This window comes from Girardinichthys multiradiatus, chromosome 6 (assembly GCF_021462225.1).
Source record: "Girardinichthys multiradiatus isolate DD_20200921_A chromosome 6, DD_fGirMul_XY1, whole genome shotgun sequence".
In the NCBI taxonomy this organism is placed as follows: Eukaryota; Metazoa; Chordata; class Actinopteri; order Cyprinodontiformes; family Goodeidae; genus Girardinichthys; species Girardinichthys multiradiatus.
The window spans coordinates 14,180,443-14,202,485 of NC_061799.1; the positions used below are offsets into that span (position 1 = coordinate 14,180,443).

At 40.6% G+C, this 22,043-nt stretch overlaps 3 protein-coding genes across 4 annotated transcripts; 2 read left to right on the plus strand and 1 right to left on the minus strand.

The window, feature by feature from the left end:
• Nucleotides 1–37: 37 nt before the first annotated feature.
• toe1 (target of EGR1, exonuclease) lies at nucleotides 38–6,824 on the minus strand. Its single transcript, XM_047368551.1, has 8 exons — nucleotides 6,689–6,824; nucleotides 6,566–6,606; nucleotides 6,395–6,491; nucleotides 4,828–4,986; nucleotides 4,578–4,691; nucleotides 4,142–4,290; nucleotides 3,738–3,900; nucleotides 38–1,260 (listed from the first exon to the last, which is right to left on the minus strand). Exons 1-8 carry the CDS (start codon nucleotides 6,800–6,802, stop codon nucleotides 547–549), a joined length of 1,551 nt encoding a protein of 516 aa, XP_047224507.1. The 5' UTR covers nucleotides 6,803–6,824; the 3' UTR covers nucleotides 38–546.
• Nucleotides 6,825–7,252: 428 nt separating this feature from the next.
• On the plus strand, nucleotides 7,253–14,386 carry si:ch73-382f3.1 (uncharacterized protein LOC100151273 homolog). Of its 2 annotated transcripts, none has more exons than XM_047368553.1 (4): nucleotides 7,253–7,698; nucleotides 7,862–8,021; nucleotides 13,251–13,423; nucleotides 13,549–14,386. In XM_047368553.1, exons 1-4 carry the CDS (start codon nucleotides 7,549–7,551, stop codon nucleotides 13,930–13,932), a joined length of 867 nt encoding a protein of 288 aa, XP_047224509.1. In that variant the 5' UTR covers nucleotides 7,253–7,548; the 3' UTR covers nucleotides 13,933–14,386. The 2 variants fall into 2 exon arrangements, with proteins under 2 accessions (XP_047224509.1, XP_047224508.1); XM_047368552.1 differs by having other exon boundaries at nucleotides 7,544–7,698; nucleotides 13,248–13,423.
• Nucleotides 14,387–19,558: 5,172 nt separating this feature from the next.
• selenop2 (selenoprotein P2) lies at nucleotides 19,559–20,781 on the plus strand. The gene is given in 4 exon segments (XM_047367943.1): nucleotides 19,559–19,631; nucleotides 19,634–19,779; nucleotides 20,299–20,510; nucleotides 20,589–20,781. Coding segments are annotated over 4 exon segments (624 nt in total).
• Nucleotides 20,782–22,043: the final 1,262 nt, after the last annotated feature.

Genomic DNA, 22,043 nt, shown 5'->3' on the forward strand with positions numbered 1-22,043 from the left:
TCGTTTAGACCCAATGAGACAACAATAACACGTCACAGAATTGTTCATAAGCTTTTAATTGCCAACACAAACGGTGAAGTACAAAATCTGCATTGTGGTAACCATGGAAACCAAACAACCTATTTCAAGTCAAAGGTCAGATAATTAATTGGGTTGGCAGCTGGATTTTAAATGTTATTTGATAAGTGAGGCCATGTTCTGTCTCAACAGATACTGTTTAGGGAATAGAGCAGGAATAGAAAAACATACAAACTGCTGATCAACTTTGATTTATTTTCAAAATTGTAACTGCTTACAGCAAATGGTGATGGATAAAGCAAGATCAGCTCTAATTTTCATTAACATAAATTGATTAACTGACTGATCTGGGCTTAATCAGTATTTAGGCTGGATCAATAAGACTTTTACATCTGCCCAGTCTCAGATATCTACATTTCTTTTTTTGTTTTACACAAATCCAACCAACAGCTGCCAAAATAAAAGTATAACCACCAACCTCATCTTTCGTGAGATAAAATGACAGACCTGATGTATAAAGAAACTGTGCTAAATCTTCTCCCTCCACACCATTTCCATCTTCTGAATGTGGGCCTTGGATGATTTGGAGAAGGTGCTTTTCACCACATTGAGAGGAGCTGCTTTGCCACTGAGATAGATCCTATTGATACAGGTGGGGAGCCAGGACTGCTCCGACTCCCTGTCGATTTCTCCCACCCCAGCCTCTTCCTTCTTGGCGAGGGTGCACGAGTAGGCAAAGATGTATCCTGTCATATAAGCATCAAACCCCGCCCGATGTGATCCTGCATCAGCCTTCTTCTTCGTCTGAACATCGGCCTCAGCAGAATGGACATCAGTACCTTCTCCTGAGCTTCCTTCAGCACTTTTGGCTGTGGTGACAGAGACTCTGGTGTCTGTTTTGTCTTCACTCGCTCCGTTTTCCTTGTCGTCACTTTTCATGCTCTGCCTTTCATCTATTTGATCAGTGCCCATTTGAGGCACACCTTCAGAGCATGATTTTTCATGCGTCTCTTGCTGGTCACCTGCTGCTTCTTCCTTATCCACTTCCATGTTTGGAATTTTATTCTGTGGGACGCCATCCAAGATGGAGCAGTCCTCTGCTGTATCTAATCCACCTTTTTTCTCTCTCCGTCTCTTCCGCTTCTTCCTTTTGTCTTCCTTGCATTTCTCATCCTGTAGGATGATCAGGTCGGTATCGTGGGATAATGGGCACTTGGTGCCATTCGGACACCAGCCGAAAGCCTGCCGGGTGGAAAAACAGAAACAAGGATGGGGCAGTCATTAGTAGACCTGCATTAGTATGAACTGAAAGGTTGTTTTCCATTTCAAAATAGTCAAATCATTGAAAGACATTTTATTTTTCAAACCCATTCATGAAATAAATAAGTGGAAAAACAACTTGAAAGGTACACACAAATACTATTTTGTACAGCGTCTTGAAAAAGTATATACACCCCTGAACCTTAAAACACTTTGTCATGATACAGCCACAGTATCTCTACCATTTTGCTAAACTACGAACTGAAATTTTTGCCCATTTTTTTTCCAAATAGTAGTGCTTGGCGATATGGAAAAAAATCATATATTACGATAAAGACTATTTTATATCACAATAATGATATATATCACGATATACCCCCAATTTTTCTGTTATTCTCTGAAAAATATGACAAAATAATATCATTGCTTACTTTTTTCCAACTTTATTTTAAAGTGACATTTTACGGAGCCCGCGAGGGGACGTGGGGGATTTTTTTTTCTTTTGCGTCCCCACGCAATACTTTTGCGATCGCTTGCAAAAGTTGTTAATCACCTTGAGAAAAGCTGTGCATTTTGGAACAGCAGCACAGATGACAAACTGCTCACAAAACAAACAACATGATATGGCATCGTTATGGTTTATTTGTCATATGCAGGTTCACATGCAGTCAACAATGTCATTAAATGCTTAGGATAAGAAGAACCGTTCAACTCACCATAAAAACAAAGGCACTAATGGCGTGCAAAAAAAAGTACACATCATGCAGCAGCAATCAGCGAATAAAGTGTCACCGATGTGGTTTCATGCAGTATTATTGTCCAGAGTTCAGCAGTTTGACAGCTTGTGGACAATAACTATCTTTAAGTCTGATTGAAAATCCTTTTATTTAAGGCCAATTTCAAAGTAAAACTCAATAAATCTCAAAAACGGGTGTAGTGTTTGTTCCATTTTTGCAGTTATCTAGTTTGGAAACTCTCCAACAAAGTATTGTGAGATAACGTAAAGACTATTGCGCGCAAACGCAAAGGTAATGCGTGGAAACGCAAAAGAAAAAAAATTCCCCCATGTCCCCTCGCGGGCTCCGTAACATTTAACTGAACTGTCACAAATGAGAAAAATACATTTTAGTGCAGCAATAAATGTGTATCAAATGACAACAGATGAGGCAGAAGTAGAGCTGCATTAGCAGCTTCTTGAACCCAAAATGTATCCAAATCACAGACGTACCCCCATTTTTGGTAAAAGTACTTCTTCTTGGGCTGCCTGCGTACCTGTCTCTGTTTGTTGCAACCCCGGGTTTGACACTTCAGCCTCTGGTCCCTCTATCTTTCAGCACTCATGAGTTAAATAACGTAAAGCATGTCGCAAACCAGCGTGTGAGTCACGTAACGTAAAGCAGCGTCATGTCGCAAAACCACAAGACAGAGCTTCTTTGCGAAAAACCAATTTTTATTCTTGTTTATCACATATATAAACTGGGTGTATGCAAAGTGACAACACTAATACATTCATCGTAGCCTACTTTATGAAATATTTGCTTGAATAATTGATAAAATTATGTTAGAAACGATAGAAGAGAAGTAGCACAATAGACACTTTTCTATCGTCCCCATGATATGTATTGTCTTATCACCCAGCACTATCAAATAGTATAAACTGAGATTAGATTAAATGCATCTTAACACCAGGTTTTGCGAAACATTCTCAACTGGATTTTGTCTAGACATTAACTAGGCCGTTTCAACATGTGAACATGCATTGATCCAAACCATTCCTTTGTAGCTGTGGCTGTGTGTTTGAGTGGTTCTGCTGGATCCTGAACCTCCGTCTCATTCTCAAGTTTTTTGCAGCTTTTAACAGGTTTTCTTTCAGGATTACCCCATCCACCAATCTTCCTATCAACTGCAATGTGTCCCTGCAGAAGAAAAGCACCCCCACAGCATGACGCTGCAGCCACCATGTTTTACAGTGGATGGGCAGAGTTAGTTTTCACAGCACGCAGAGTTTTGCATGCAATACGTTTAATTTTGGTCTCATCTAACCAGAAAAACTTCTTTAATGGTTGCTTGACTTTGAGTACGTGATTATACGACAAAAATACAACTTTTTTTTTTTACATCTGAAGGAAGTTAGTTGCACTGGATTTCTTTCAGGGGTTAAGGGGGCTGAATGCAAATGCATGCCACACTTTTCCGATTATTATTTGTAGAAAAACATTTTTTCGTTAAAGCCATGTATCATTTTCCATCCTTTCACAATTATGCACAACTTTATGTTTTGGTCTATCATATAAAATCTCAATATAATAAAAGAAATCTATCACTATAAATTATTTTGCAAGGAATTATGTAAGCAAGCCTGTTCTGATAGTAAACAATGCAAACATTTGGGGAATTTTTAGGAGTAAAACCGTAACGTTGTTCAAGGAAAAAGATTGCTGGAAGTCAGTGAAACCTACTGAGAAGCGCTGGCAGATGTCCGTCTGTCCTTCTATGGTTGGCACAGCCGGACACTCTCTGTAGTCAATATACGTGGACAAGTGACCCACATACTGACAAAATTCTATGTGGATATGAGGTCCGGGTGAGTCAGACGTGACACAACGACTGTTTTCCAGCTTACTGATGATATGAAAAAAGAAAATATATATATTATTTTGTAGTAAAATGCTGGTCAGAGTTACTGTTAAGGTATGTCTTCAATGCAGACATGTTTAGTATTAGTATTAATCAGTTTTGCAGAGCATCACCATGTTACTGTGAACAGATTCAATGTGGAAACTCCTTCCAATCGATTCAGATCCACAAACTATACAATAAATTAAAAACAAACTGCTGTAACACGCTATAAACCTGAGCTCACCATTTCTTATATGCATATTCAAGATATGAGGCAGTCAGCCGGAGCTCAAATTCTGTCACATATTTGGTGTCGTAAACGCCAGCAGGAAACATCTCAGACAGGTCGGCGGTGAAGGTGGCCAGCCGCTCAGGGAGGTGAGCATAAAAACTCTTCCAAAAACACAAACGTTTCAAGAGAGCATTAAAAAAACATCTATCAGCAAGCTTAACAAGGTGTAATGATCAGACGTTAACAGTACAGAATCATACATAATGATGATGGGCATGTTTTTTTTAAATCCTAAAAGAGAGTAAAGAATCAGTTTCATTAACATGTATATGTTTTCAGTCAATAGTTCATGTTTGTTTTTTTTTAAATGGTGACAAAAATATTTGGAGGCGATACACGACCTCATGTTTCAGGAGTTTAAATGAAACAGAGACACGGCTCTTTGTACCTGGTAAAGGAAGGCCATGTCGATGAGGCCGTTGTGTAGCACCAGGGGCTTCCTGGCGCGCAGCAGCTCAGTAAACAAAGCTCGGATGTGGACCCCACGATCATCTGAACCTCCCTTACAGACGTGAAACAGTACAACAGAGCACTTAAAGCAAGTCAAACGACATCTGATATAAGACAGTTACTACAGACGCAGCTGAGCAGAGCCAATTTGCAAGTGGGTTCAGACGGGACAGCAGAATCATCATCACCTTATTGTTGCCCTTGCAGTAAGGGATTCCATTGCTGTATTGCTTGTTAAAGTCAAACCCATGCTGCACCAGGAACTGGACTGACTGGGGCTCTATGATGTACTCCTCTGAACACAGCAGGGTGAGGTTATACACCTGGACCAGGTAAGAGTCTGGAGGCTGACAAAGAAAAAAAAGACACCTCACAGCTGGAATACATACTTTGTGCAGTCAATGAACATGCAAACATCTGTTGCTAATATAGCCCCTTGCTAAATTAATTACACGGACTTTTGTCACATTTTTTAACTATCCAACCAAAAAATGTTATGAATTTTATTTGAATTTTCTTTTGTGAGAGACCAACAAAAAGATGTATAAAAATGTGAAGTAGAAATAAAACAACTAAAAAGTTCAGTTTATTTGTTTATTTACAAATCTAAAAAGTGAGGCCTGCATTTATAATAAGAACCCGTTTACTCCAATACGCCTAAATAAAAGATACTGAAATAGAAATGCACAATTTAAAGCAACTAATTACGTTCAGGTGTCGCCTACTAATTATATAGTCCGGCTGTGTCTAAATGAATCTCAGTATAAATCCAACTATTCTGTGAAGGCCTCAGAGATTTTTAGATAACATTAGTGAACAAAAAGCATAACTAAGACCAAATAACACAGCAGAGAGGACAGGCAGAACTTTGGGGAAACATTTAAAGGAGGGTTAGGTTTTAAAACAGTGTCCCAAGCTTTAAATATCTCTCTTATCAACTCATAATCAAAAAAAGACTCTGTCCTCCCAAATTGAACGATGGGGCAAGGGGAACATTATTTAGAGAAGCAGCCAAGAGGCCTAAGATAACTCTGGAGGAGCTCGAAAGATCCATAGCTTAGGTGAGATAATCTGTTGACATAACTATAAATTGTGCACACCACTAATCTGGCCTTCATAGTAGGGTGGCAAAAACAAAGCCATGTTTGAATGAAAGCCATACCAACTCCCACCTGCACTTTTTTAGGCCATGTATTGGACACAACAAATATGAATGAAAGTGCTCTGGTCAGATGTGACCAAAATTAAACTTTTTGGCATCCATGCAATACACTATGTGTGGTGGAAAACCACACTTCCCATCCATGGTGAAACATGGTGATAGCAGCATCAGGCTGTGGGGATATTTTTCTTCAGCAGGGACAGAGAAAGGTCAGAGCAGATAGGAAGATTCATGGAGCATATACATGGTATTATTGAATGAAAATATGTAAGAAGCTACAAAAATATTTAAGACTGGGAATGAGGTTCACCTTCCAGCAGGACAATGACCCTAAACATATACCCAGACCTATTATCCTATTTAATCAAAGCATATCCATGTGTTAGAGTGGCCAAGTCAAAGTCCAGACAAAATTCCAATTGATAATACATTGCACATCACACCTATTTGATTTTTATTTGTAAATATTAAAAACCATGTAACATTTGTCTTTTGATTAACAATTATACACTACTTCCTGTTGGTCTGATTGCAACCTGACAAAATGTGAACAATATACATGGTAATATATAATATCTGGTAAAAAGTGGTACCTTGTGGTCCAACTTCTTGTAACACGCAATCCCCAGGGAAATGATGGAGCGGGAGCGAGCAGCATGACATATTGCTTTATATCTGTCCTCTATAGATCTGAAACACAACCGGAAGCAGTCAGAGAAACAATAACTGTGTGCATTGTTTTATTCTATGATATTTGTACTCACTCAGCCAGCAAGGACTTTCTGTTTCCCAGACCACTCAGCTCCTGCAGCAACACAGAAGATGTTACTTCTTCCAACTGAGCCACACATGATGAGAAAGCAACCACAGATCAGAGCCACACCTACCGTGTCGAGCGCAATGAAGGATGACGTTTTAATGGCAACCACCAGTGCTGGCCAGAGCTCCTTGAAATTATTACTTTGGACATCAATTACAGGAACTATTACCGAGGATGACATGTTTGCTTTAAACTTTGTAGCTGAAACGTTTTCCTCACAGTTACCAACGGTTACATGGAAGTTCCGTTAACACACGAAACTAACTCAGAGATTGGTTTTCTCGTCTTAAGCGATTAACTTTGTCATTTTTAGCTAAATAACTGCTTTATATAGTTGTTATGAAGTCATAATCTTCACTGGGTTCTTATTTCCGAGTCCACTGCTAGCATCAGCTCAACCGTAAACATTTCAGCGTGCTTCCCAGGCTTCTGATAAAATAATTGCTGGTGGTTGAAATGTCGCATGACTGCAAATGAAGATAAAAGCGCTAGATTCTCAAACAAAATACCTGAAATATTCGTGTAAAAATAGACATTTAAAAATGTGTCTTATTAAAATTTTTTTATTTCACATCAACTGTATTATATTTGACTTCATTCATGAATGTTTTCAGTCAGGCATTTTTGATGACACGCGTGAAAACTACGTCAATGGACTTAAACATCTAGGAACCGTTCGCCATTTTGGCTCAAACAAACTCCTTAATATTTTACGCCAAATAAAGTGTTTTAAAATTGCTATAGGAGATCTTTACGCTAACATATTGTCGGCTGCCATTATACTTACAACGAGCTAACATTTACTTTGAACGTAGCTTTATCCCGTATTTATTGCGTGAAAGCTGTGAGCCAAAAGTCATGGTTTAAAAAAATCCCAGCTGAGCTTGCTACATTTTTGTTTTGTCGGTTTTTTTTCCACTGAGTATAATGGGGGGCTGCTCCGCTCCAAACTGCTCCAATTCAACCAGCATAGGCAAACAGCTGTTCAGGTTCCCTAAAGACCCTGTGCGGAAGAAGAAATGGGTGGTGAACTGCCGACGTGACTTTGAGCCCACTCCTCACTCCAGACTCTGTCAGGTAACAGCGCTGGCAGGTTCCCGTGTTACTGGACTTTTAACGAAAGTGTTCGGCAATCTCTGAAATAACCTCAGGATAGTGCGTTCATATGTGGAATATATAACCCTGTTTATTTTACACTACATTGGATGTTAACGCTGTTTCTGTTATGTCTCTCCACAAGGACCACTTTGAGGAAAGCCAGTTTGAAGAAATCGCCAGATCTGCAGCTGGTGGTAAAAAGCTAAAGCCCAATGCCATCCCCACTCTTTTCCATGTGGGGGACCCTCCTTTCCCAGCAGTCACCTCTCCATACATCCTGCTACCACTGAAACCCGAGCCAGGTATTTCTCTTGCCCCTGTCTTATTAAATGGTGTGCTGTAACGGCAAAAGCACACAGAATCCAGACAAATTTGTTCACACCTATAATAGAGATCTGTAAAAATATATATATATTTTTTTTTTTACCATAGGCTCACTGTAAATATTTAGTATTTAAGCTTTTAATATAAATTTGTTAATTTTGTAAAAAATAAAGATTTTTACAAAATCACTAATGTCAAAATTGCTGGTACTCCATAAGGATTCTTTCAAATTTAACATTTCTAAATAATTCTTTAATTAAAGTGGATTTTTTTTTCTTAGCCACTGGCCCCTAGGCTGAACATGGATTATTATAATATCAATAATATATTTTATTTACAGGTGTCTTTCAGGGCACTCATGGTCACTGGCAAAAATAATAAAGAATTCTAGAATTGCGCTGCTCAAGGTGGCAGCAGGTTGGAGTAGCTCTGTTACTTTCTTATCTGATTGAACCTTTTTTGGGAACTCTTCCTCTTGTGGTGGATACAGTTGATTTTTTTTGTTTGGACGACTGTCCTCTCCGGTGTCGGATGCTGTGCAGCTTGGAGGATTTTTCCTAATACTTTTCTACTTTTGGACATTTGTTATTATGCATTGCCATGGCAACGGGGTTGTTTCTTACAACCAGGAGCAGCTGATTAAGATCTCAAAAGCTCAAATAATACTTTAACTATAACCCCAAATCCCTGATGAGTTGAAAAGGAGACGCTGTGGATCCAGAGCAGGAGCTAAGAGAAGAGAGAGAAGGTGGAAGTTCAAACCATCTCTTCCGTCGATTATGATGGGTAATGTGAGATTGTTGGGAAACTAGTTGGATGAACTCCAAGCCCTACAAAGGACCCAGCCAGAGTACTGGGAATACAGTATTATGTGTTTTACTGAGACATGGCTGCAGGATTGTATCCTTGACTCCAGTGTCTTTCTGCCGGACTTTTTAACCATACGAGCAGACAGAGATTTAAAGAGGAGCGGCAAATGTAAAGGAGGTGGACTGGCAGTACTTGTGAACAACAGATGGTGTCATCCAGGACATGTTACTGTGAAGTGTCGTCTCTGCAGTCCAGATATTGAACTGTTGGCAGTAAGTTTTCGTCCATATTATTTACCCAGAGAGTTCACCAGTGTTATTTTGGCAACAGTTTACGTTCCACCTTCCGCTGTTGCCGACATTGCATGTGATGCCATTGGCTCAGTTGTTGCTAAGCTACAGACATAAAACCCCAATGAGTTTGTGGCAATTTCTGGTGATTTTAACCATGCCTCACTCTCTGCTACACTTCCAACGTCTGCCAGAGAAAACAAAACGTTGGATTTGTTTTATGTAAATGTCAAGGACTCATACATCTCTACAGCAAGACCTCTTCTTGGCAAATCAGATCACAATCTTGTTTTTCTCTGCTCGAAATATAAGCCCCTTGTTCAGAGGCAACCTGTAATAAAGAGGACTGTGAGAAAATGGTCACAGGAAGCTGAAGAAGCTCTGCAAGATTGTTTTGAGGCTACAGACTGGGACGCACTGTGCCAGCCATATGGAGAGGACATCAATGCCATGACTGAGTGTGTAACCGACTATATAAACTTCTGTGTGGATAACATCATCCCCACCAGAACCGTGAGATGCTTCCCCAATAACAAACCTTGGATCACCAGTGACCTGAAGGACCTGCTTAACAAAAAAAAAAGAGCCTTTAGAGAGGGAGACAGAGAATTATTGAGGAGTATACAGAAGCAATTTAAAGTCAAGATAAGAGACACCAAGGAGGTGTACAAGAGGAAGCTGGAGAGCAAGCTCCAGCAAAACAATATCAGATATGTGTGGACAGGGATGAAGAAGATCACAGGCTTCAAGCAGAAGGATGATCAGACCAATGAAGGTCTGGACAGAGTCAATGAAAATAATAGAATTGCGCCGCTCAAGGTGGGAGCAGGTTGGAGTAGCTCTGTTACTTTTTTAATGAGCTACAATAACATTTAATTTCCCTTTGGGATTAATAAAGTATTTTTAAATTGAATTGAACTGAACACATTCTTCAATAGGTTCAGTTCAGAAACAAGCTCAACATCTTCCTCTCCTGCTCACAGCCAAACAGACATCTCACCCTCCTTTGACCCACAGCTGTCCAGTAACAACTCAAATGTTTTATCTTCAACCTCAACCCTAGACCCTTCTGCTTCTACATGTTTGCCTTCAACCATATCAGAAGATACTGATGCTTCCTTTGCTTCCCCCTTCCACCTGTGTGTCTCAAGAAGTCAAGTGAAGATGCAACTGGAGACTGAATCAGAATAAAGCTGCAGGTCCAGATGGTGTCAGCCCTAGAGTCCTGAAGGTCTGTGCAGAGCAGCTCTGTGGGATTCTGCAGCACCTCTTCAACCTTAGCCTGGCCCAGAAGAAGGTTCCGGTGTTGTGGAAGACCTCCTGTCTTGTTCCGGTACCAAAGAAAACTCACCCATCAGTCCTCCATGACTATAGACCTGTTGCCCTGACATCTCACATCATGAAGGTCCTAGAGAGACTCCTGTTGGCCCACCTGAGTAAGCAAACAGTAAACCATCAGGAACCCCTTCAGTTTGCTTATCGCTGTGGAGTTGGAGTTGAAGATGCCATCATACACCTGCTTCAACAAACCCACTGTCATCTGGACAAAGCCAGCAGCACTGTGAGGATCATGTTCTTTGATTTCTCCAGTGCATTTAATACAATCCAACTTGATTTGCTTTGTTAGAAACTCCAGAAGACTCAGGTGGAGGCCTCAACAATCTCCTGGATCAAAGACTACCTGACAAACAGACCACAGTTTGTGAGACTGAAGGGTTGTGAGTCTAACCAGGTAGTCAGCAGCACAGGAGCACCACAGGGGACTGTACTCTCACCATTCCTTTTCACTCTGTACACCTCAGACTTCCAGTACAAGACAGACTCCTGTCATCTGCAGAAATACTCGGACGATTCTGCAGTCGTGGGGCGGATCAGAGATGGACAAGAAGATGAGTACAGGAAGGTGGTGGACCGCTTTGTGGCATGGTGTGGAAACAATCATCTCATCTTGAACGTGACTAAAACAAAGGAGATGATTGTAGATTTTAAGAGAAACAGGAATAAGTCAAAAACTATTTCCATCATGGGAGAAGAAGTGGAGGTGGTGGAGGAGTATAAATACCTCGGTGTTCACCTGGACAACAGACTAGAGTTGAGATGCAACTGTGAAGCCATCTACAAGAAGGGACAGAGCAGACTGTACTTCTTGAGGAAGCTTAGGTCCTTTGGTGTTTGCAGCAAGATGCTGCATATCTTCTATAAGTCTGTTGTGGAAAGTGTGATCTCTTCTGCCATCATCTGCTGGGAAAGCAGCATCAGAGCCAGGGACTTAAAAAAGCTCAACAAGCTGATAATGAAGGCTGGCTCTGTTCTGGGGACTCCTCTGGAACCTCTGGAGATCATTGTGGAAAGATGGATTATTCATAAAATGAAGAACATTATGGAGAACCCTGAGCATCCTCTTCATGAGACTGTCCTACAGCAACAGAGTGTCTTCAGTCAGAGGCTTCTTCAGATCTGCTGTAAGACGGAGCGCTACAGGAGATCCTTCCTGCCCACAGCCATCAGCATCTACAACGGCTCTTTGAAGAAACCTTCATAATATGAGCTATAACAACATTTAATTTCCCTTTGGGATTAATAAAGTATTTTTGAATTTGAATTGAATTAAACAAGAAAAAGATTCAATAAAATGCAAGACATACTGTCATAAGACCATCTATCCCATTATGGAAATGCAAGCATAACTTTGGTGAGACAGACCTAAAAGTATGACTGGGTTTGTAATGTGAGATACTGGAGCCTGAGGTTGGTTGTGGCCTTCAACTAAGATTACTATTACTATTATTATTATTTAAAATGATGCAGAATTTAATTGAAAGCGACTGCAGTTATAAAGCAGATGTCATTTGACTGCAGGATTGGGTTCTACAATAATATACGTACAGTGGGCTGGATGGTCAGGGTGGATCAAAAATGTCCAAAGCTCTCTGTTGGACAACGATAGCAATGAATGGCATTCTGGGGGGTTTCCTTGGCAACCACTAGAATGTATTTCTACATTTCAAATAGTTGTTTGAGAGTGATGCCAGAAAAAGAAAAAAAAAACATAAACGTGGAGTTTTTCAAACTCTACTTGGACCTTAACTAGAATCATGTGGTTTGGTTAAATGAGATGAAGAAACATAATAAATACAAATCTGATGCACTCTACTGGTTGTCTAAAGAGAAACGGTCATACATTTCTCTCTCTGTCTGCTCCAACCCAGAAAGACAAAGAATAGTGCCACCTGTGATTTATTTTATTTCTATTTTTTTTAAATATTAATCTGGGATTTTTCCCCACCAAATAAATGTACTGAAATGAATATTTTTTTAATTTCTCACTGTTGGATTATACTACTGCAGATGATTTTATTTTTAGGCTCTTATGGGCTGCTGGTAAATTCTGCTAGATCCAGTATTCTTTTGGAGTTATTATGCCAATATTGGTTTCGATTTAATTATTTAAAATTGTTTGAGGATTTGTTTGTGGGATGTTGAGAAAAGTTTACATATTCAAGCTTTGCATAGTGAATATGTGATTACATCCTGCTTCTTCTCAACATTCTCTTTTTATTTTTGGCTTAGTTTCTACCAAAGACCGAAATAACCAAAAACACACATTTGTTTTTGTTTAATACGTTTATTTTTACAATTTCATTGTACACAATTTATATTGTGTTTATTTTAAAACACAAAGAAATGTGTCTAAAGATTTAGGTAAAAAGAGTAATGCATATTTAGCAGTTTTGTGTCTGACAGACATCTGAATAAATGACGATCGATTGAGTATCATTTTGAAAAGAAAATTGTAGATAATGTATAAAAATGTTGTTGTCTGACCTCTAATGGCCAAACTGCAGTTGCCCTTTTGACAATGAAACTTAAAAAGAAACCAAAGAATTTGCATGTTCCTTACAGTGCAACATCATAGTTAAAAGCCACTGTGATCCAGTGCTTTTACTCTTTCCAAACAGTTTCTAAATGAGTAACCATGACTATGCTTTAGAGATAAAACTGCTTAACAAGACAATATGCAGCCACTCTGCGAGGTTAATTGCTTTTTAAGTGTGCTAGAGTACAGCACTGTTGTTCTACTTGGAGGTTTTCTTGTCAATCTAGTAGAAAAGGATCTAAACCTTGGGGATCATGGCTATGCCAGACGCAACCTCCTGTCTGGCGTTGAAGAAGAGGATGGAGAAAGAACATCTGAAAACCACCACCCCTGCATGCAGTGTCAGCTCCTGAAGAAAAAACTGGAGCTGGAGATGCAGCACACTGCAAGACTACAAAGGGAGGTAGGAGGACTGTTTTATTTTTTTCCACATCATTTGTTGTTTTTGGGAACTGAATTGAGTTGTTGAATCAGAGTAGAAATTGAGCAGAAAATAACTTCTGCAAACGCTGTTTTTCTCTTTGTCAGGCAGAAGAGATGAAGAAGCGTCTGTATCGGCTCGATCGCATAGAGAAGGGTCTTCAGAACTTTCTGTACGAAGATCAGATCAGAGCTCTGTCCCTTACAAAGCGTTCCCGCCGGGCCGTCTGGTCACCAGAGACGATCCTGAAAGCCCGAAAGATTCGCTGTGCTGTTGGAACCAAAGGCTACGAGTACCTCAGGGAGATCGGCTACCCTCTGCCCTCGTACAGGACTTTGTGCAATCGTTTGGAGACTAAGATCATGGTGACAACTGACATGAGCTGCGAGGAGCTGGCAGAGCTGGGCCTGGGACTTATGGCTACATGTGATAGTCCTGCAGAAGGGGTTGGGGACAATGATGAGGAAGAACTGATGGGAGTTTTGTCCTGATCCCAGTTACTGATGGGGAACAAGGGCAGACTGAGTTGAGTATTTAAACTATTATTCATTCAAGTTTAGCAACACTGGTTTGTAATTTTTCTTACCTGAATGTCACGTGGCTGTAGTTACATTTTACACCAGTAGATGCATTCACTCAGGTGATGTTTGATGGTCCGGCTCCAACTTAGCCAAGATTTCTGTTCTGGTGATTGCTGCTGTGATGCTGGCATGTTGTGGTAGCCTGAACATGTGAGGAGCATGTGACATTTGTAGCTCATTGAAATGCATAACAGAAATATGATTGATGTTAAGAAAACCTTTTGCACAAAGTATTGTGAAATCGCTGCTTGTTTTTAAGGTCAATTGTCACATAGCTGAGTTTTTCACTGACTCTGTTCTATACATAATATAAGATGTATTTAGCTTAATTACATATAATTAAAACAGATAAACATGCTGCACATTTTGGGGTAATATAAGTTCTGATTACTGTTTCTTGATGATGAGTGTGATGATTGAATATTATTATATAAGATATTTATATATATATATATATATAATAATCTATTAAAGCCGATAAACAAACTGGATTTGGTTAATCCAGTTGAACCAGTTTTGATGCATAACAAAATAAAATATCCTCTAGTTTTCAGCAATACAGTTAAATATCAGGCTACATTTAATTTAACCATATAATCTCTCTTGAAATACTTAAATATTCTGTGTAGAATGTGGGCATTGGCTGGTGTCATTATTTAACATTTCATTAATATAATTACTCTTGATTTATAGAGAAGGGGTAGGGTTATATAATTCAATTCAAAAATACTTTATTAATCCCAAAGGGAAATTAAATGTTGTTGCAGCTCATTATGAGGGTTTCCTCAAAGAGCCGTTGTAGATGCTGATGGCTGTGGGCAGGAAGGATCTCCTGTAGCGCTCCGTCTTACAGCAAATCTGAAGAAGCCTCTGACTGAAGATACTCTGTTGCTGTAGGACAGTCTCATAAAGAGGATGCTCAGGGTTCTCCATAATGTTCTTCATTTTATGAAGAATCCTTCTCTGCACAATGATCTCCAGAGGTTCCAGAGGAGTCCTCAGAACAGAACCAGCCTTTTTTATCAGCTTGTTGAGCTTTTTAAAGTCCCTGGCTCTGATGCTGCTTCCCCAGCAAATGATGGCAGAAGAGATCACACTTTCTACAACAGACTTATAGAAGATATGCAGCATCTTGCTGCAAACACCAATATAATATAATATAATATAAGTGTACTTCTTCCCACTCCCTTTAGGGCTACCTCGTCGCCTGTTTTCAATATATGCCGTTTGTATTTTTTGCCTTCTTTTTTTGTATTTGTTTTTCCTCACAAGCTACTTTCTGTATGTTTAGATGTTTAAAATGAATTGAAATTAAAATCTAGGTGTACCAATGTTTAAAAAAAGCTAAAAGGGTCCGTTTTACCATTTTTACGATCTAAAGTCGTATTGATAAGATACCAGAGAACGTGCCGGAGCTGGAAAGAACAAAAACTTAGGGCAGGGCTGTCCTTCCCACACCTGTTTCTGAAAACATCCGGTCACCTAGCTAAAAGGCAGCTATTGCGCTGTAAAGACAAAATCGGCTTTTTGATATTGTTCTGGTTGCAAAAAACCCGAGCACCCATCACTTTTACTAAAGTACCATTCCCATATCCCATTTCTACTGCTATTAGCAGTAAATCAGCCGACTGCAGGCTCTATTAGAGCAGATAGCCAGACTAACTAACCATACTTGTATTAATCTATAAATAAATTTAGCGATTGTATATATTTTTCTTTATACTATGTGTGAGGATAACCAGTATACAGTATGGATTTTGTTGCAGTAGAAATACATACATACATAGTACATACATACCATGATACTGTGGTATCGATCCGGAGCAATGTCCATTAGAATAGTAGACGCAGATTGAAAAAGAAATTTTCATGGAGCTTAGACCTTGGCATGTTTGAAGTTACATTATATTGCCAGCACTCTTCTTCTGTACAGGGACCTAAACTTTGACCCACTGTCGCACCAGCCCTCTTCCTTTACCCAACATGGACTTGAGCAAATCACTTATTTTCCAGATTAGATATTTGCTCTGTAGGTAAGTTGGTGTGAGCTGAAAGAGTAATGCTGAGTGGAAATAAAAATACATTTTACCAACAAGTTTCAATAGACTAACAAGTAGTTTCAGTTGCTACAACTCTGAAGATTCAGTTTCTTTCTGATCTTGTTCCGAACAGAACCATGGCTGTGTTCACCTCGACACTACATACAGTACTCGGTAAATATTTAGTTGTTAGTAACCACGTAAAAGGTCAGTGTCCAGAGATGTTTGTGTGGGCACATAAACAGAGAATAGCTAAGCTAAAAATGTTAGCAATTCACCAGAAATTAGACTTAAGAGAAACTGGACCTGATCACTTTACGATCTAATAGCTCAGGACGTCACTAACATGCTAATTTCAACTGAAGGCAAGTGTCTATGCTTATCTGGATGAGTTTTCAACATTTAACCAATCAGTGAAAAACAATACAAAGTTTCAAAAAGCAGCTGAAAGACACATGGCTGATCCAGGGGAAGAAGATGTGTGTGATCTCAAGTAAATATTTAAAACAAAAATCATTCAGATTTCTGAAAAGATGTGAATCAGTTCTGAGAAACAGTGGTCACACACCTAAACATCAGCTCAGGAGTTGGCAGGAAAGCTAACTATCTTGTTTTTTTTATTATTTTGACTGCAATTGTTATGGGAGCATGCATGGCTGTTAAATCTGTTAACTCTGTGGGAGACTGGCAAACAGTCAGAGGTGTATCCCTTCTATCAGCCAAACAAAACCGTAATGCTGAAGCATGAGTATCCTCTTTCACTCGTCCCCTTGGCAAAGCTTAACTATAAGTTCACAGAAAGGTTAGTCCTCCTTGGTTTACCATTTAACAGCCAGCTATGTGTGATCAATACTACAACAGAAGATGTCAGTTCATTACTCTATAAAACAAATGCAAAAAAACAAAATCCCATTGGAAGATAATTTATAGGAAAAAAAAAATCTGTTACTTCAAATCTGAGATTCTATCAAAATCTGAGCATTTCTTAACAACGTAACCTTATCTGTGCACACTTTGAATCTGAAACCATTTGGTACTGAAAGTCTCTCTCTGTTTAAATTGGGGGAAGTACTCAGTGAGCGGCAGAACCTATAAAAACATTCAGGGTTTTGCTCTGTGCCAGATTGTCGCAGCTCACACGCTGGACAGAGGTAAGACTTTCCGCTTGCTCCTAAAACTATTCAATTCTTGTTCTTGTCAAGTAAAACAATAACTCCTCATATGAATATACAGGTCCTTCTCAAAATATTAGCATATTGTGATAAAGTTCATTATTTTCCATAATGTCATGATGAAAATTTAACATTCATATATTTTAGATTCATTGCACACTAACTGAAATATTTCAGGTCTTTTATTGTCTTAATACGGATGATTTTGGCATACAGCTTATGAAAACCCAAAATTCCTATCTCACAAAATTAGCATATTTCATATGACCAATAAAAGAAAAGTGTTTTTAATACAAAAAACGTCAACCTTCAAATAATCATGTACAGTTATGCACTCAATACTTGGTCAGGAATCCTTTGGCAGAAATGACTGCTTCAATGCGGCGTGGCATGGAGGCAATCAGCCTGTGGCACTGCTGAGGTCTTATAGAGGCCCAGGATGCTTCGATAGCGGCCTTTAGCTCATCCAGAGTGTTGGGTCTTGAGTCTCTCAACGTTCTCTTCACAATATCCCACAGATTCTCTATGGGGTTCAGGTCAGGAGAGTTGGCAGGCCAATTGAGCACAGTGATACCATGGTCAGTAAACCATTTACCAGTGGTTTTGGCACTGTGAGCAGGTGCCAGGTCGTGCTGAAAAATGAAATCTTCATCTCCATAAAGCTTTTCAGCAGATGGAAGCATGAAGTGCTCCAAAATCTCCTGATAGCTAGCTGCATTGACCCTGCCCTTGATAAAACACAGTGGACCAACACCAGCAGCTGACACGGCACCCCACACCATCACTGACTGTGGGTACTTGACACTGGACTTCTGGCATTTTGGCATTTCCTTCTCCCCAGTCTTCCTCCAGACTCTGGCACCTTGATTTCTGAATGACATGCAGAATTTGCTTTCATCCGAAAAAAGTACTTTAGACCACTGAGCAACAGTCCAGTGCTGCTTCTCTGTAGCCCAGGTCTGGGGAATGCGGCACCTGTAGCCCATTTCCTGCACACACCTGTGCACGGTGGCTCTGGATGTTTCTACTCCAGACTCAGTCCACTGCTTCCGCAGGTCCCCCAAGGTCTGGAATCGGCCCTTCTCCACAATCTTCCTCAGGGTCCGGTCACCTCTTCTCGTTGTGCAGCGTTTTCTGCCACACTTTTTCCTTCCCACAGACTTCCCACTGAGGTGCCTTGATACAGCACTCTGGGAACAGCCTATTTGTTCAGAAATTTCTTTCTGTGTCTTACCCTCTTGCTTGAGGGTGTCAATAGTGGCCTTCTGGACAGCAGTCAGGTCGGCAGTCTTACCCATGATTGGGGTTTTGAGTGATGAACCAGGCTGGGAGTTTTAAAGGCCTCAGGAATCTTTTGCAGGTGTTTAGAGTTAACTCGTTGATTCAGATGATTAGGTTCATAGCTCGTTTAGAGACCCTTTTAATGATATGCTAATTTTGTTAGATAGGCATTTTGGGTTTTCATGAGCTGTATGCCAAAATCATCCGTATTAAGACAATAAAAGACTTGAAATATTTCAGTTAGTGTGCAATGAATCTAAAATATATGAATGTTAAATTTTCAGCATGACATTATGGAAAATAATGAACTTTATCACAATATGCTAATATTTTGAGAAGGACCTGTACATATGTTGGTTTCAAGTTTTTCTATAAACTTTTTTTATTTTAAACTGTTTTTATATTACCTTGAACTGAAAGAAAAGGACAAAACTGCCTACTTTTTTATTCTTCTATTAACAACCAACTAAAGTATATATCCAACAAACTAAAAGTATTAGCTAATATTAAGTAAATGTTGTAGTCATCTGTAAATAAATGGCTGGACAGACCCTGAACTTTGTGGCTGTAAACATCTCTTCTTCAGCATCTCTGTCTCTGCAGCTCAGCGTTTGCCTGCCAGCTTGTTGCTCTGAAATTCCTCTTTCTTGTGTCTGTGTACTCAAAAACGGCCTCTCTTTTTTTCCAATTATTGGCCCCCATGTGAACAGAAAAAATGAAGTTTTATTCTTTAATTATTTTGGGACCACACTAACAGTTTTTTTTCAAGGTTAGGAAAAGGTCCATGAATGTCCACACAGCACCACGTGTTTGTTCTGTGGTCCGTAGTCCATTGCCTTTAAGAACCAATATAAATTGCAACATAAGGCACAATGCAAAACACATTATTTAATTTTTTTGTATCAAAACCCATGAAAATATGTATATTTTTTTAGTAGAGGTGTACTGATGCTGGGGAAAAAGAGAGTGGGTATTCACGTATGAAGATTTTTTTATACATCTGCCTTTTCATGCAGACTCAGTCTAGGCAGGCAGGGGGTCACAATGCCCTCTCTAGTGCTGTGGCTGAGTGCAGCCCTGCCAGGTCTGCTGTGGGCCTCCCAGTCTACTCTTTTAGTGGAGGGGACAAGAATACCTCCAAGATCTGCAAACCTGCCCCCTCCTGGGACATAAATGGCCGCTCGCCGATGCAAGAGCAGCTAGGAAATGTGGTGGTGGCTCTACTGAAGGCCAGCTGACATTTCTGTCGCGTTCAGGCGTCCAGGTAGGTAAGAAAAAAAGCAACCCAGTTGCTAAATGTCAAAATCATCTCCTGTTGAATGCTGTTCATGGAGTGATTGAGGCTCTAAATGTAATCTTTAGATGAATTCTGATCATGGTTACTATCTCTTAGAGTTTGACCCAGATCTTTTGTTTGCTTTGATTAAAACAGAAAACACTTGAAATCCAGATGAACCATCATCAGTCAAACATATTCTTATACACATTTATTGACACTTCTGATAAAGATGCCAAAAAGATGCTGGAAAAAGTGTTGACAGGGTAGCACCTCAACAAATCAGCAGACTTTTTTCAGATTTCTTGCTGAAATTAGTGGAGTTTTATTTTTTAATACACAAAATAATAAATCCATGGCAGTGACATGTGCCTGTGTAACCTAATTTAAATTATATTATTACAATCTAAATTTTTACAGCTGTGGCTCCTGAAACTGTATGGATCAGCAGTGTGTGAAAAAGACAGAATCTCAGTTTTAATTCTTCATCCATCTTCCCATCTGCAACATTGGACGCCTGCGCCGCAAACTCACTCGCAGCAACTTAACGGAGGTGTCCTTCATGATTGTAAATGAGCAAGATCCTGTATCCAGAGCCATGTACTGGGAGCTAAAGAGAAAAGCTCCCATTGAAGTCCCAGTGTATCAGCAGGGAGCTAATCAGAGTGATGTGTGGGAGGTGCTGGATGGCGACAAAGATGATTTCCTGATCTATGATAGGTAACGCCTGAACAGGATGCCTTCGCAGGACTAACACTTTTCAGACCTAGTGTCACTTCTTTGCCTCTGTTTTTCCAGATGTGGTCTTCTCACTTTCCACATTGTCCTGCCGTTCAGTTTCCTGTATAACCCATACGTAGAGGCTGCAATCAGAGCCACTTATCTGAGAGACATCTGCAACTGCTCTGTGAGTAATCAGATTAGAAGCACACACATGCAGACACAAGGGCTGGAAATAAAAATTGTTCAGATTTTCAGTGCTCACGCTTGATCGCACATGATGAATACTCATAAAATCCTGTTTTAATTAATATCATGTTAGCTGTTGATTAAGAGGAGCCTTCAATGCCTTGCAAAAGTATACACACCCTTTGAACTTTTTAAAATTCTGCCACATTACATCAAATTTTAGGGTATTTTGTTATAGTTTCATGTATTAGACCAACATAATGTAACACAAAGTTTCCCTTTTTTATGTTACAAAGTAAAACCAGAAAAGTGCAGAGTGTGTATTTGCTTTATGTATTTAATTTACTCTGATAAACAAAATGTTGAAGAACAAAATATCGAGGCACGTGACGTCGCCCGGTACGGCGGAGCCGGGGTCCCACCCTGGAGCCAGGCCCGGGGTCGGGACTCGTCGGAGAGCGCCTGGTGGCCGGGTTGCTCCTCGCGGGACCCGGCCGGGCCATGCCCGAACGAGAGACGCGAGGCCATCCCCCAGTGGGCCCACCACCTGCAGGGGGAACCGTGAGGGACCGGTGCAAAGAGGATTGGGTGGCGGACGAAGGTGGAGACCTCAGCGGCCCGATCCCCGGATGCTTAGGCTGGCTCTAGGGACGTGGAATGTCACCTCGCTGGAGGGGAAGGAGCCTGAGCTTGTGCGGGAGGTCGAGAGATATCGACTAGAAATAGTCGGGCTCGCCTCCACGCACAGCTTGGGCTCTGGAACCCATCTCCTTGAGAGGGGTTGGACTCTCTTCTACTCTGGAGTGTTCCACGGGGAGAGGCGGCGGGCTGGTGTGGGTTTGCTTGTTGCCCCCCAGCTCAGCCGTCTCATGTTGGGGTTTACCCCAGTGGATGAGAGGGTCGTATCCCTGCGCCTTCGGGTTGGGGAGAGGTCTCTGACTATCATTTCAGCCTACGGGCTGAGTGGCAGTGCAGAGTACCCGGCCTTCTTGGCGACCCTGTCGGGGGTGCTGGATAGTGCCCCTCCTGGGGACTCCATTATTCTGCTGGGGGACTTCAACGCCCACGTGGGGAACGACAGTGACACCTGGAGAGGCGTGATCGGGAGGAATGGCCTCCCCGATCTGAATCCGAGTGGTGTTTAGTTATTGGACTTCTGTGCTAGTCACGGATTGTCCATAACAAACACCATGTTCAAACATAAGGGTGTCCATCAGTGCACTTGGCAAGAGGACACCCTAGGCAGGAGGTCGATGATCGACTTTGTTGTCGTATCATCAGACCTTCGGCCGCATGTTTTGGACACTCGGGTGAAGAGAGGGGCTGAGCTGTCCACTGATCATC